Raw genomic sequence first — 16,382 nt, 5'->3', positions numbered from 1 at the left:
GGGGGACTCAAGCAGGTCAGGTAGAACTAGAGGCTCCTCCTTCCACTTTAGCAAGATCAGCTCTGCTTTTCTTCTGTATGGGAGGATCCCACTTTGCCTTTTGTTTGAAAAAAGGTTTCTGCTACCAAAAGAAGGCTTTGAGAACCACTCCTCAGGGATGATTTGTCACTGTACTAAAATTGCTACAGATAAAATTGCTTCCATACTTCTTATAATGTAGAATTGGGGTCCAAAATCTAAAAATGCTTATTAGTGTAACAACTGTAATTTCTTATTTAGCCTTTTTTGGGGGTAAGACTCTGAGTGCAAGTTTTATAAGATTTTATTTCCTTAGCAGCCACGTATAAGTATAAATTCAGCACAGCTAAGTTAAAATTTTAGCTTCTACAAAGGCATTGAAATGGTTCGTATCAGAAATGGTTAAATTGTAAGTAAGAAAGCTGAAAGCTTATTTGGTGCTCATGATTTTGTCCCATTTATCACCCAGTAGCAAAAATTTCTGAGTTCTTACTCTGTGCTCCATACTGTGCAGGCTTTATGTGGATTCTGAAGTATTAGAATCCACACAAGAAGTTGTATGGTCAAGAGAAAAGAATAAAACGAACAAACAATATGAGATTAAAATTGTGTAAATCAGATAGTAAGTGCTATTAGAACTCAGAGGGGTAGGAAAGCTGGAAGGGGAATGATCTGTAAAGGATTCGGATCGGGAGTGTGAGATTTGGTGAGATGAAGGGAAAAGGGAAAGACATCCATGATAAGATAATGAAGGAAGCTATAGAAACTGAAGGGAAAGTGATAGTTTTGTAATTTGGAAGGGAACAACCAGTATAGTACAGAGGATGCATGCTGGCTATTAACTAGGGTCCATAAATTACTGACATTTTCCTTTTGAAATGAATATTGTTTCCCTGCAGAACTGTCTTCTGATATTGATAAGGTCTCTAGAAAACAAAAGTTCAGTCACTGAAAACTCTTTCCCACATTGTTACCTTAGTATTCCTAAAGGCATTCATTTCTTGTAGCATTTTAGTTTAAAATTGTTAAGCAGTGAAAACCAGTAGAAACATAGATTTGGATTGGTGATTTATCCAGCTTTGAACTGTATTTCTGATAATGGTATATTTGGGGGAACATTATCATCTGATTCTGATTGTGCAGTTAGTTCTGCCATAGTATGGCATGTGCATTCCTAGAACTCCCTGCACTATGCAAAATTGGACACTAAAAAACACAGAACTTATGGGAAAGGCGGGATTGAGGCATAAAACGCAAAAAACTCTGACAACTCCTAAAAAAGATAGGAACTTAATAAAAATGGTAGTATAGTTTTCTACATGTTAAATAGTTAAGAAATAGATAAACATTATAATGAATATGGTCCTTTTCCTTGGGAAAAAAACAAACAAACCTGAAATTTGCTTTTTGGGAGTAGCGTGGGAAGAGTTGCCACTCTTAAGTTATTATGAAGTCGTAAAGGAGGGTTGTTAGAAATCTGATGGGAAGTTAAGGACTGGATGTGGGAGGTATGACTCATACACATGAGGGAAACTAAGGGAGCTGGGAGCTGGGGTTTGTTTTGTTTTGTTTTTGTTTTTGTTGTTTTATGTTTCAATTTTTTATTTAAATTCCAGTTAGTTAACATATAGTGTAATATTAGTTTCAGGAGTAAAATTTAGTAATTCGTCACTTACATACAGCACCCAGTGCTCATCACAAGTGTTCTCCTTAATGCCCATCCCCCATTTATCCCCCCAACCCTGCCCTGCCCACATCCCCTCCAGCACCCCAGGGAGATGGGTTTTTTTAAAATAGTATTGAGATAAAATTCAAAGACCATACACTTTGCCTATTTAAAGTGTACAATTCAATGGTTTTAATATATTCACAAGAGTTTTGCAGCCGTCATCACAGTAGAGTTGAGAATATTTTCATCACCTCAAGAAAAAAACTTCATACCCTTTAGGTATCACTTCCTTATCCCCTCTCCCCCAGCCCTAAGCAACCACTAATCTCTTTACTGTTTCTGTAGATTGGCCTGTTATGGACATTCATAAAAATGTTATCATATAAAATGTGGTATTTTGTGATTAGCTTCTTTCACTTACCCATAATATTTTCAAGGTTCATCAGTGCAATAGTTCATTCCCTTTTATGACCAGGTAAGATTCCATTGTGAGGCTGTATACCACATTTTGCTTATCCATTCATCAACTGGTGGACATCCGCGTTGTTTCTACGTTTTGCTATTATGACTAAGCAGCTGTAAGCATTTGTATACAGGTTTTTGTATGGACATAATGTTTAGAGTTTTTTGAGTATGTGCTTAGGAGTGGAATTTCTGGGTCTTATGATAACTTGTTTAATCGTTTGAGGAACTGCCAGTTTTCCAAGGTGGATGCACCATTTTACATTCCACAGCAGGGTATGAAGGCTCCAGTGCTCCTGCGTCCTTGCCAACAGTTGTTATTATCTGCCTTTATGATTATCGCCATCCTAATGGACCTAAATTGTTATCTCCTTGTGTTTTTTATTTCCATTTCCCTACCAGCTAATGATGTCAAGCATCTTTTCATGTGCCTATTAACAATTACATATCTTCCTTAGAGAAATATCTCTTCAGATCCTTTGGTTATTTTTGAATCGGGTTATTTGTCTTTTTTTACTATTAAGTTGTAAGAGTTCTTTATATATTCTAAATACAGATCCTTTAGCATTTACATGATTTGCACATTCTTTCTGTGGGTTATCTTTTCACTTTCTTCATTGGATCCTTTGAAGCACAAATGATTTTAATTTTGATGAAATCTTATTTATCAGTTTTTGTCTTTTGTTGCTTGTGCATCTTTAAAGATCCTATCTAAAAATCCATTGCCAGATCCAAGGTCATAAAGATTTACTCCTACATTTTCTTCCAAGAGTTTTATAGTTCTAGGATTTACGTTTGGGTCTTTTATCCATGTTGTATTAGTTTTCATATACAGTGTGAGGTAAGGATCTACTTTCATTCTTTTGCATGGAGCTCACCAGTTATCCCAGCACCTTTTGTTGAAAAGGCTATTCTCCCCCTTTCAGGGATTTTGGCATCCTTGTCAAAAATCAGTTGATCATAATTACATGATCTTTCTTTGTTTTTCCATTGACCTATATGTCTACCCTTATGTCAGTACACCACTGTTTTGATTATGTGATAGATGTTTGGGGGATGTGCACATTTTATGTGTTCATACACTGCTAAGTACCATTGGGTGAAGTTTTTATGTGTTCACTTAGTGTTTTTCAGGTGAAATTGCTCATATTGTTCCCTAATATATCAGTCAAACTGGAACAAATTTGCATGTTCAAAATAAGCATTATAGCAGAACTGGCAATATATATAAATGCCTAATATTTTAAAATGGAAAAAAAATCAAACTTCAAAACTCGAGAGAAACAGAGAAACTACCCTTCTCTTAGTAACTTACCACAAATTTAATAAGTATATATTTTCTAATTCTGCTTTAACCCTATTTCTACATTTAGCCTGAAGTATATCTTGCAGCATGCCTGTTATTTTCTGCTGGGTTAAAAAGAGCTTTTTAAAAAATTTATTATAAAATTCAACTTTTGGATACTTTGAGATTTGCAGAGTTAATTTGTTGTCACCTTGTTTTCGTACCTATTGGCACTTTATCCCTTCTCAGAAGGATCTATAACAAAGTAAAACTAAAAATTACAGGAAGGGGAATACCATTTTCCGGCTAGCAAGCAAACTGACAAAGATCTGTGAGTTTCATAATACATAGTGTTAAAGGTTTAGGGAGGTAGTGCCAATGGGAATACAAATTTGTTCAAGCTCTATGAAGGGCAGTTTGGTAATATCTGTAAAAATAAAAAGTACCCATCTTCGACCTAGCAGTGCCACTTCTAGGATCTTATGCACTAGGTATATTTTCATACCTACAAAATATTGAATGTGTAAGATTACTCATTGTAGCTTTGAAAACAGCTTAAATATCCTTTAATAAGGGGTGGATTATGTTCAATTTAATGTAGCTAAAAAACAACAACCCAGCCATTTCTTTATTTACTGATATGCTGTTAAGTGGAAAAAAGCATGGTGAAGAAAAGTATGTAGGATGCTACCATTTACGTAAAAAGTGGGCAGGAGAGAATAGATATACCTGTGTATCTTTGGAAGAATACATGAGAAACTAATAAAAATACTGGTTATCTCTGGGGAGGGGGTCTGAGAAACTAGGGGACCAGCTCAGAAGACTTTGCACCAACTAACTACCCTTTGGTGTCTTTTGAAATTTAAACCATAGTAATACACTACCTAGTCGAAATGAAAATTATAATAGGTTAGGTTTTGCCAATATTAAGCTTATTTGGGGGGTGTGGAAAGTTAGGCCTGTATCAAGAAGTTTTTAGATTTCTTTTATGCCACCTAAACTTCAGTAGACTGCAAAAATAGCCTTTGAAAATTTCTAACGTGCAACAAGGTAATAGCTCAGTTGCTGGAGGTCTATAGCCAAAAACAATCAATTTGTAATATGAAACAGTTAACATCACATAGGGAGGGGCACGAAATAATAATATGCAAAAATAACAACTTTTAAAGCATGTTCATGTGTCTTCTTTTTTTTTTTTTAAGATTTTATTTATGTATTTGTCAGAGAGTGAACACAGGCAGACAGAGTGGCAGGCAGAGGGAGAAGCAGACTCCCTGCTGAGCAAGGATCCCAATGTGGGACTCGATCCCAGGACAACCGGGATCATGACCTGAGCCGAAGGCAGCCGCTTAACCAACTGAGCCACCCAAGCGTCCTAGGCATGTTCATGTGTCTTATAGCATTTAAATTTCACAGCAGTCTGGTAAGATACTTCTGTTTTCACAGTGTTCTAGGTGAAGATACTAGAAAGCTGACAGGTTTAGGATTTGCCCAAGCCCTGGAATAGCCAGTAAGCAGTAGAGCTGGGACTTGAATGCAGATCATCTGATAGGACAGAAGCTTCTAGAAGACCACACTGAGGGTCAGAATGAACTCCTGCCCTCTCTTTGTAGTGGCCCAAGTGATCTCAGAGAAGCTATTCATTTAACTTCAGAGATCCTCATGTGTAATACTGTTAGAAGAATACTAATAGACACTTCGCAGGGTTGTTATCAGAACTGAGTGAGATAAATGAAATCAAATAGCAAATGCTTAAGAAATGTTTGTCAAGGGCGCCTGGGTGGCTCAGTGGGTTAAGCTGCTGCCTTCGGCTCAGGTCATGATCTCAGGGTCCTGGGATCGAGTCCCGCATCGGGCTCTCTGCTCAGCGAGAAGCCTGCTTCCCTCTCTCTCTCTCTGCCTGCCTCTCCATCTACTTGTGATCTCTCTCTGTCAAATAAATAAATAAAATCTTAAAAAAAAAAAAAAAAAGAAATGTTTGTCAAATGGATTAACAAATGTCAGGGAGCATTTTTATATTTCATTCTTCCAATCCTGGCTGCTGTTTGTCTTAGTACCTCTTCCTGGCTTAGGTAGCAGGCCAAGGAGTACAGGGCACGAACAACCATGGAGAAAGAGGAAATTTTTTCAGTTGGTTTAATGTAAAATTAATTTGAGCTTTGTCATGAGAAAGCAACTTCAGTCTTCATGTCTCCACCATCCCGGGCGATAGTTCAGTTTCTTCCCTAGCATTTTTATCACACTTTAAGAATTTCACATAAAAAGCATGTCAAATAAATTTTGAATGAGTTAAGGGAACAGTTAATTTGATAGGTTAACTTGTTTAATGTTAGTGTTGGTCTTCTTAAATGTTCACCGTTAGGCAAAAATATTTTTAAAATGCAAAGATCTGGTGGTTCTGAAGTGATAATATGAAATACTCACACAACTTGTATATTATTTCAGAATTGTCCCAGTACACAGTTAGCATTATTTATATTGAGTCACAGCTTTGGTTTCAGAGAATTGGAGGTTATACTAACATGAATAATACATTTTGTTTCTACTAATAATTATTTACAACAGAAATTAAAGTTCTGATTTGAAGTCCTTATGCTCTAGTTCTGATTCATTAAAAGTTGATAAAATACTTTGATTAAAGATTTTAGGGTTTTAAATATTTTTATCCTTTATCCTGTGTCTTAGCCTATAAAATACAGAAGCGTTTTTTTGTTTTGTTTTGGTATTACTGAAATATGACTAAAATGTTCAGAACGAACAGGACAGTTTTGAATTGGGCTTACATCTTGCTCAGTATGAAATCAGTATAAGTGTTTTATACTTTTCTATGCAAAATAAGTACTATATCCAAATTGTTTATTTATTTATTTGCATGATTAATATTGAATAGATGATAACCCAGTGAAGACTGAGAAATATAAAAGCTTTGATCCTGAGAACTGTGTAGGAATTCTGTCCCAAGAGTTCTGTTGCTGTTGAGATTTAATACTTAACTAAATGACATAAATGACACTATTTTAACAAGACTTTTCCTTAAAGTAAATAATGAAGTTATTCTAGATTTAAAAAATACAAAGGAATGCTATTTTAAAGAAACCTGAAGGTAGAAAAATAATTTGGTCTCTTAGCTTCTGCCAACTTCTATTTGGTATTTATTACTGAGCATACTTAATGTGTACTAGCATAATTCAGTTTGTTACCTTGTTGTTATAATTATTGTGGGTTTTTTTACTTTTCTAGACTTTCTTACAAAAGAAAGTAATACTCTGACTACCTTAAACCTATATTTTTCATTGGAGTTTGCTTTTTGATTTATCAGTCCTTTTATGCTGTTTTTGGCATGTTTTAACTTAGGATCTGACCATTTTGGTGAACTGAAAAACTTGAATTTCTGAATAGGTTCCTGAATTTGTGGTTATCTTGCCAAGGTCAAGATAGTAAGACCTGTTTGTTTAGATAAAGACAGCAGGCATTTTTGGTCATCTTTCATGGGAATCTATTTAATATTGAAAAAACTACCGAGGACATTTAAAATGACCATAAATTTATACATTATTAAAAAAAGATAATTTAGCCATGATAAGGGTATGAAAATTTAGTGGCAAAGAGGCACTGGTTTTAATATTCATTCAGTAGGGGAGTCAAGTTCTGTAAAATATCTCTAGCCACCAGGAGGAGTTATGTAGGATCTCCTTTTCAGATGAAGAGCTGAATAGTTAAAAGATCAGTTCCATTTGAAGAAGCATTATTTTGATGACAGCCTATCTAAGCCACAGTGCTCACTGTTAGCTACCCCAGGCACCTGATACAATGTCTAGAACATAGTAAGCATTCAGCATGGACTATTTCAATTAATGTTTGATAGGATGAATTTCAGTGGAGGCAAATAATATGGACAGTTACTTGGAGCTCATTGTTATGAAGATTGATCTGTAATATTGTTTCAGTTTTCAAGTTTGTCCACAGGGTGGTGAGCCATTTATTCTAGTCTCAGCCCTCTTGACTATGTATACATTCCTTAACTAAAAAAATTAACCCCAGAACATAGAATTTAGATGACTTTGTCATGGAACCTTACAGAAGGGGAATAAACCAGTGTCACTGCTGCTATAAATTAGTTAATAGAAAAGAATTTATTTTTTATCTTGTTTATTACAAAAGAAATATAGTGTAAAAACGCAAATAATAGAAAAATATAGAAGGCTGAAGATCCTATAATCCTATCAGAGAAGCAGCCATTGTGACAGATTTTAGTCTAAGCTTGTTCATGTGTATCACATATTTGCAGTTTATACTATCACTGCTTTATAACTTCTTTTTTAACTTATTAAGAACATTGTTAGCTGTATGTGTATATAATCTACCTCTTCTTAAGTAATGTCCTCAGTATATCTTCATCCTTAAGTAAGAATACTGCCATTTACATTGGTTTCAACAATCGGGAAACTGATTATCTGACAGAGATTGTATGGTTCTAGACACAGACAGTCAAAAGTGTAACTGCTTCTCACAGAGTCTCCTTGTTCTTAGCCTCAGGCTGTTAGTGAGATGGCAGCAACTCCTGGCCTTTGAGCCTCCCTAAGCTAATCACTGGGAGAGAGCATGGAATCACCATGATTTAGTTAGTCTGATCATCAGGGGTGAGATGAATGTTGGGCAAGCATCCCCTGTACCATGGCTTATTTAAGTTCCTACTGAAGATTATTTTCAAGTTTTCAGGATTTTAAATAATGTTATTCTGACATCTCTGTACCATATAATTTTATATACTTGTACAATAAGTTTCAGTAGACTAGATTCCTGGTGTGGAATTCCTAGATCAAAAGAAGTTGACAGAGACTGCCCAGCTAAAGTTTTGATTCGAAGAATATGAACTTAACCTACCAATAGAGTGCTCTTTCCCTAATTCCCAGTCAGGGCTGTTTCCTTTTTAACAATTTATGAGGGCTGCTGCCTGGTGGGCTCTGCCAAGGGGCCAGACTGCTACCACTGTAGCTTCATCTGATTTCTAATGGGATGCATAAGCTCTGGTTAGAAATTTTTGGAAGTTTGATCTGTCGAGCAATTTATTAAATTTCAACAGAATATTACTGATTAAATTGCAGAGATAGCATTTCCCTTATGTTGCCTCCCTGCCTCCATTCTTTTCTTCTGCCTCAGGTTGCAGAAAACTGAACAGCAAATAACATCCAATCCTCAAATGCAGCTTCAAGACAGGAAAAATTGGTGCTATTTAAGTTGGGAAGACAGTTTTAAAGATAATTCACTCATTGTATCTGAGCAAATATGTAGTGTGGGCAGTGTGCCCATGCAAAGTGTGAGCAAGATGAAAAGAAATGGCATGGCAACCCTAAAAACACATTGTAGAATAATAAGAAGAAAAAGGCACGTGGAAGACCAAAGAATCCAGTCTGGAAGAAAATAGTACCCAGGGGAAAAAAACAAACTCTACACGGTTTATCATAGAAAAGTGTCATTAAGAGCATAAATTCAATAAAAGCTCAAAGATAAGATGATGAAAAAAAATGAGTTGGAGAAGGAGATTGCAGAATTAATGAAATAAAATGAGAATCCAAACCACACCACCATAGGTCATAAATTAGAAACAGACAAATTAAGAAATCAAGTTCTAGCTTGGAAGAAAGGTTTGAGCCAATCAGAATGAAAGAGGGAAGAATAAAGCAGTTAGAAAAGAAATGATAAATGCAGAGAACAAAGGAGATGAATTTAAGACTAGCTACTGTTCCTAAAATAACAAAACAGGAAGTAATTCAAAATTCGATGGAAGTCAGCTTCCCCAAATGAAGGAATCGTGCAGTTTGCACATTAAGGGGACTCACTACATTAAAAAAAAGGAGTTGCAAATTAGGGTTACAGTGAACAAAATAGGAGCACTATAAAAGTAATATAAGCAATAGAAGTTAGACAGCAGAGGAAGGGAAGATGGAGTAAATACAACTCTACCCCCACCTACTCTGGCTGGCCCCAGATCCTACAGCTGTTTGGTACAGTCTCTTCAGGGAATGGGGATTAAATGAAATTCTACGTATTGAATGATGAATCCTCACATGCCTAGTCCTTTTCACTCCTTTGGCCCAGAATACTGACAGCCAGGCTAGGCAGGGTATAGAAGCACTTTCAGGGAAAAAAACGGCACAAAAGAAAAACCTACAGTTACTGACATTTGAGGGTTCTCTGAAAGGCAGGGTTCCTATTCACTCCCTGGTACAGTGAATCCCACCAGGAGACTCGTGCTGCTCATGCACAGTGAACATCTAGTCATCTGTTTAGTGTGCTGCTTTTTTTTTTTTTTTTAAACATAACCTTTATTGAGATACAACTTCATACCATAAAACCCACCATTTCAAGTATACAATTCAGTGGTTTTTAGTATAGACACAGCTTTGTAACCATCACCACAACCTAATTTTAGAACATCTTACCATGCCAAAAAGAAACTCCGCCCATGAGTAGTCCCCCTCCTACCCACCCTGGCACACCCCCTCACCCCCTTCCCAGGCAGCCACTGAAATACTTGCTGTCTCTCTAGATTTGCCTGTTCTGAACATTTCATATAAAATATTTTACTTTTAAGTAGAATGAGAAATGAACAATCACTAGGCGTTTCAGACACACCTCTAACGTGAAATGCAGAAATGAAAACAAAAAAGAAACTCAGTAGAAACAAAGGTGATATAAAAACCAGAAGATAATTCTAAAAAATGTCTGTTGTTTTATATCCGTAAGACATGAACAGGAGACAGTCAAAAGGAATATTCAGGGAATAAGAAGGCTCTTGGAAATTAAAAAATAGGAGAGAAAAAAACTCAACAGAAATAGAGACAAAAAGTTAAAAAGTTCCTTTAATCAAACAGAAAAGGTAAAAATATGGAAAATGGATTAAAAGGTAAAAAAAAAAAACCAGAGGGTTAATTCCAAATGCTAGTATTCTCAGCAAAAGAGTAAGAAAAAGACAATCTTAAGGGATCTGGGCAGAAAAAGCAAGTCTTTAAAAGAAAATGCCAAGAACCAAAAGACTTGACATTATTGATTAAGAAGGCCCATGGGTTTCCAGTGTCCTGGCTGAGAAAAGACACCCATTCCAAGACATAGGGTTGTGAAATTTTAGATAACCAAGAGTTAAGAGAAAATTCCAAAGGCTACCAGAGAGGACAGTGAAGGGAGGAACATCTTACCTAGAGAGGAGTGGGAGCCAGAATGTCTGAACTTTTCATGTGGGAAACAGAAAATAATGGACCAATCCCTTCAAAATTCTGAGGCAAAATGATTTCCAACAGTTACGGTCAAGTCCTTTTTAGACTTTAAACAATTTTTAAAATCTATTTTACCCTTTCTCAGGAATCTACTGAAGGAGGTACTTTAAAAAAAGGAAAGAAAAATGAGAGTATAAGGAAGTCTTGGGAGTTTAGGAAGGAGGACACCAAAAAGCATTGAGAGAGGCAAAGGGAATTCATAGGATAATGGTGTAGGGAACTTACAGGACAGCAGCTATGCCTAAGGTCTAGAGAGCGGCCAGTCCAGCTGGGAGCAGGTAAGGTGCCTCCAAAAAGAAAGACAGAAGGAAAACAGAGCACAAACAAGTATTTAGAGGTGATGTTTAGTTTCTTTGGAATATTTGAGGATGGTTTAGTGACAGGTACATAAACAAATGGATGATAAAACGAGGCAGTTCTTAACATCCAAAGAACATGAAAAAATTACTATAAAAAAAGAAATGTGACTGGTTTACTGTGTGGTTCAGCTGTCATGAACGTTTTCATGACCGTACTGATGTAGATACTTTGCTGTTGATTCAGCTGAGAGGAAATGTTACCATGCAGGAGGGGATGGTGATTCAGGGAGAGATGAGTATGTGTTGATGACAGGCTTGTGGGGAAAGGGTACTATGTCCTCTCCTTCCAGGGTAGAAAGCAGGGAGTAACTATCTTGAAAAGTCTATACCTAATGTATGATCTTTACATTTTGAGGTACATAGAAGAAACAGTGAAGAGTTTACAGTGTCTGCCTTGGGAGCAGAAATCAGGAAGGAGTAGAGAGGGATGTAGGGAGGGATTGGTAGTAGGTGTCATCCTCTGATTGTGATCTGGGACCTTGAAGGTGTTGATATGTATTATGATTTTGATGAATATTAAATTTTAATTTTACAAAGATATGTTACAGAGTTTTTCTATTTTTAAAACTAGGTCTTAGGTCCATTTTTTAAAATATTATGTGTAAGATCATAAACCTCTTTGGATGCATCAAACAAAATAGAGGATAGCTTCTTATGTGTTTGCACATTTTTGTAAACGATGGCCTCAGTGTGCTATAAAAATGAAAAATGTGCTGGCATGGATCTTGCCCCTTAGCTCAAGGAACTTGGAGCTTAGATGTTAGATAAACCATGTACCGGACCCTTGTTGAAGCATAGCTCTGATCATATCTCCCTTGATTTAAAACCTTCAGTGGCTTTTTTAGTGTGACTTTTCAGGTTTTTCCAAAATCCTAACCCTAAATCTACCCCAATAAGATACTGCTTCACACCCACTAAGGTGGCTGGGATCAGAAATAACAAGAATTAGCAAGGATGGGGCGAAATTGGAATCCTTACACATTGCGAGTGGCAATATAAGATGGCTCAGCTGCTTTGGAAAACAGCCTGGCAGTTCCTTTAAAAGGTTAGACATAATTGTCATACGACCCAGCAATTCCTTTTCTTACTGTATCCCCAAGAAAAATCAGAACATATGTCCACACAAAACTTGTGTGTGACTATTTATAGTAGCATTATGCATAGTGGCCAAAAAGTCAAAACAACTCTAATGTCCCAGGAAGTGATGCATGGGAAAAATAAATGTGATTGTATCCATATAATAAATTATTATTCGGAAATAAAAAAGGAAGTATGCTGCAAAGTGGATAGATCTTGAAAACATTATGCTAAGTGAAAGAAGCCAGTCACAAAAGACGATGTATGATTCCATGTATATGAAATGTTCAGAATAGGCAAATCCATGGAGACAGATAGTAGATTAATGGTAGCCTAGGGCTGGAGGGAAGGGAAGATGGGGAGTGATTGGTAACGGGTAAAATGGTGTCGTTTGGGATGATGGTTTCGCAGCTGTAAATGCACTGAAAAACATTGGGTTGTGCACTTTAAACGTGTGAACTGGGGAAAGGTTATCCGGGGCAGATTTTCACTGTATTCAGCGAAGATGTTATTTTTAAAAATCCTAACTCTGACCTACTTTTCCAGCCTTGTTTCGTCGTCTTCACTCAGCCTCAACCAATCTTACTTTCCTTCTTTCTACCTGCAGTGTGAGGCTTTCTCCAGTTCATCATGCCCACATGCCACTGGTTCTTCCAGTTCTGGCGCAACTTCCTCTTCCACAAAATGGAAGAAGTAAACCCCTCCCAGCAGAAAGTAAACCTGGCTCTCAACCTCTCCCAGACTTTATGTCTCTAGACACATTATGTATTGCGACATACAGGAGTTGTGTGTTAAGTGAAAACTAGCCAACATTTGACGGCCACAGATGGTCAAAAATAACCTCGGAAATCCTTTAAATTGCCCAAACAGTACAGTTACCTCTTTACGTTAAATTCATCAGTTTTTTTTTTTCTCCTCCGAGATTGAAACGGCTCTCTTGTTGAATGCTGGCTAAAGAAATTGACTTGCATTTTTAGGTGTTATATAAAATAAAAAAGAACAATAACAATTACCTAGAATGTCATATGAATTTGGACCTATGGCAGTTGGCTCCAATCTTCTTCCAGAAAATCAATTTCAAGAGCTGAAGTTCTTATCTTTTGGAGGGTGGGGGAGGGGCAGTAATGAGAGAGACAGTTGATGGAGGGATTGGCTTATGATCTGATGTGTCATTTGGGGCTACTTTAATTCAATGTATATTTTATGTGTCTGGCCTGTTTCTAATGAAAGAAATCCTCTAACAAACAGATGTCTTCAGTAATTCCCACACTTGCTGGAAAAAACTGCTTCTCATAAACTTGATAATAAGTCAACCTTGCATTTTAAACAACTGAATATTTGGAACCCGATGTACTACGATGTGGTGGGGTTTTACTTTTCTGTAACCAGACTCATGCTTCACACGGCTGAGTGGTCACACTCTGAGGGGCAGAGAATGGCACAATTGTGTCTTTTCACCTTTATATTCTAAGATACACACTTAATAAATAAGAATGGTAGGTGAAATTGCTGGATCTTTTGAAATCTTTTGTTCTTTCTCTACCCCTCCCCCACCAAATAGAGTTGATCTGTTTAAATGAAATGTGCCATAGGAAGGACTAGTTGAATAAGTGATGGTCGCTCCATGTAATGGAGTACTAGTATAGCTGTTAACAAGGCAAAACAAAATAGCAAAACTGGGTTTATAACATGATGCATTTGAGTTTTGATAAAGGATGTATACATCTATGCATATATCATTCCAAACATATTTGTGCATGCATAAATTATTATGTCTGGAAGGATATGTACTCTGTTGGTAATCACAGCTGCTACTGGGAAGAGGAACCAGAGTTGATAAGGGTGGGAGGAAGACTTAGCTTTCATTGCAAATGCTCTTTCCGATTGTTTGACTCTCACCATGTGTACATACTACCTTTCCAACTGAAAAACATTTATATCATCTTCCTAATTGGTTGTTAATAGTTCAGGGTTAAGTAGTTGTCAATTCGAGCTGGTTGTTAAATGAACAGAACCTGTATGTGTAGTGTTATTGGCACTACTTTTTGATTCTCTAGCAGCTAAGAGAGATACCACCAGTGATTTACATATTTGTGTTTTACAGAGTTACATCCATTTGGGAGAACAGTCTTCAGATCACTACAATTTCTAGCTTTATAGGAACATGGCTTGGAGCCTTTCCTATTCCACTCGATTGGGAGAGACCATGGCAGGTTGGTTTCAGCTGCTTAAAGCAACAAAATAAACGGACAGTGATGGTAAAACTGATGAAGCTAACCAGTATGTCTGTATAAATTGTGTTGTTGGGTTAAGTAGCGATCCAGTTCCCTCTGTCACCATAATCTAGGTGACTTCGTACTGGCCCCAGGGCCCATAAGCATCCGGATCAGCCCTGTTCTGTCTTCCAGGCACTGTTTTCTACATGCGTGGGTGAATAAATAAGCATTAGCTCGTGATATTTATAGGAGTCTTTAAAAAACAGAATAGAAGTTATAGGAATTTCCTGTTTTCAACTTTGGTACTCATTGCCTTTGTGGTCTTAAATGCATATCTTCTTAATTTGATTTATGGCCAAGTTGAATGTTGATTTTGAAGTATTTTTTAAAAGCATAGAGCAAAGTCGGTTTTGAAATAGGGGTACGTGATGTTGAAGGAAGCTCATGAACATCAGGTTTTTTATTTCCAATCACAGTAGGATATAGCTAATAAGCTAGATAAAGCACTATGAGGTAAGTGTTCTTTTTATTCCCATTTTACAGATGAGGAAACTGATTCCTAGAGGATATGTATTATTTCCAAGATCACTGAACTAGTAATGAATATATCTTTGTCTTCATTTTTAGTGACTTCTATAGTATGCCATTACACAGTTAACCCTGAATTTATTTAACAGATTCACTACTGATTATTTAGGTTATTGCCAGTATTTCACTATTCTAGATAGTGCTGGGATAGATACCTTTGAATCTATATTTTCATGCATTTTTCAATTATTTTCTCAAGATAATCTCCCAAGTGGAATTGTAGTATTAAAAACTAAATATACGAGTGAAACAAGTCAAGCAGAGAGAGTCAGTTTTCATATGGTTTCACTTATTTGTGGAGCATAACACGGAGGACATGGAGAGATGGAGAGGAGAAGGGAGTTGAGGGAAATTGGAGGGGGAGATGAACCATGAGAGACTATGGACTCTGAAAAACAATCTGAGGGTTTTGAAGGGGCGGGGGGTGGGAAGGTGGGTGAGCCTGGTGGTGGGTATTATGGAGGGCACGTACTGCATGGAGCACTGGGTGTGGTGCATAAATAATGAATTCTGGTACACTGAAAAGAAATTTAAAAAATTAAAAATTTTTTTAAAAATTAAAAAAGCTAAATATACTTTCTTTTTTCAACACAAAGAACATGGTTTTCCTATAACAAAGACAGTATGTATTTATTTAGAAAATTTAAGCAACATCAGTAATTATAAAGAAGAAAGTAAAAATGATCAAGTGTCTAACCACCCAGAGGCAACCCTCATTTCATTTGCATTTTGGTGATAATTTGTGCAGTTCTTTCTCCGTATGTGTAACTATAATATAGACGTCATTTTAAACCACCCTGTCCACAGTCACTTCATTGCTAAATCAAAGAAAGACTTTTAAGACTTTACTGTCGGGACTTCTCTGAGCACTAACTCACTGGAAACGCTTTCCCTGCTTGAAACTCTTTTCTTGACTTTCTGCAACAGCTGTGTCCTTCTCCTTGTCTGGTTTCTCCTTCTCAGTCTCCCTGTGAGCTTCTTTTGGACCATCTCTTCTTAAAACAGCAGTATTCCCTTGATTTCCGACGTCTTTGTTCTCACTCTCCCTGCTCGATCTCCTCTGCTGGCCATGGTCGCAATTAAAATATGGCTACTGAAGCCCAAAGCTTTTTTTCCTCCCCGTCCCCCCCCTCCCCCCACACACTTAAAAATGCAGCAGGGTGTTCCTCTTGAGGCTCCATAATCACCTTAAACTTAACATGCTTAATATTTGGCTTTTTCTCTCTCCCCCTGTAATGTAAAGAGCACTCTCATTTACACATTCGCTTGGGTCAGAAACCTACGAGTCATCCTTAATACTGCCTTCTCCTTAACAGTTCAGGTTGAACTGGTCACTGGTCCTTTTGATTTTAGTTTAGTGTTGTTTTGTTTTGGTTTTTTCGCATCTCTTGGATCTGTCTTCTCTCCATTTACATTTAATTCTCTAATGTGTAC

At 36.9% G+C, this 16,382-nt stretch overlaps 1 protein-coding gene across 4 annotated transcripts in view; it reads left to right on the top strand.

The window, feature by feature from the left end:
- PIGF (phosphatidylinositol glycan anchor biosynthesis class F) overlaps nucleotides 1-16,382 on the top strand; it is a 35,778-nt gene that overhangs the window by 5,819 nt on the left and 13,577 nt on the right. For 3 of the 4 annotated variants that reach the window (XM_047744554.1, XM_047744553.1, XM_047744555.1), the window contains exon 5: nucleotides 14,249-14,357. The exons of the other annotated variant lie outside the window; for it this stretch is intronic. In XM_047744554.1, the coding sequence (XP_047600510.1) occupies nucleotides 14,249-14,357 (109 nt within the window). The remainder of the gene's footprint in view (nucleotides 1-14,248; nucleotides 14,358-16,382) is intronic. 4 annotated transcript variants of the gene reach the window in all.

The sequence above is a fragment of the Lutra lutra genome, chromosome 9, assembly GCF_902655055.1.
Source record: "Lutra lutra chromosome 9, mLutLut1.2, whole genome shotgun sequence".
Classification (NCBI taxonomy): domain Eukaryota; kingdom Metazoa; phylum Chordata; class Mammalia; order Carnivora; family Mustelidae; genus Lutra; species Lutra lutra.
The sequence above is the reverse complement of the archived record's forward strand: the minus strand, read 5'-3'. Positions and strand labels throughout refer to the sequence as shown.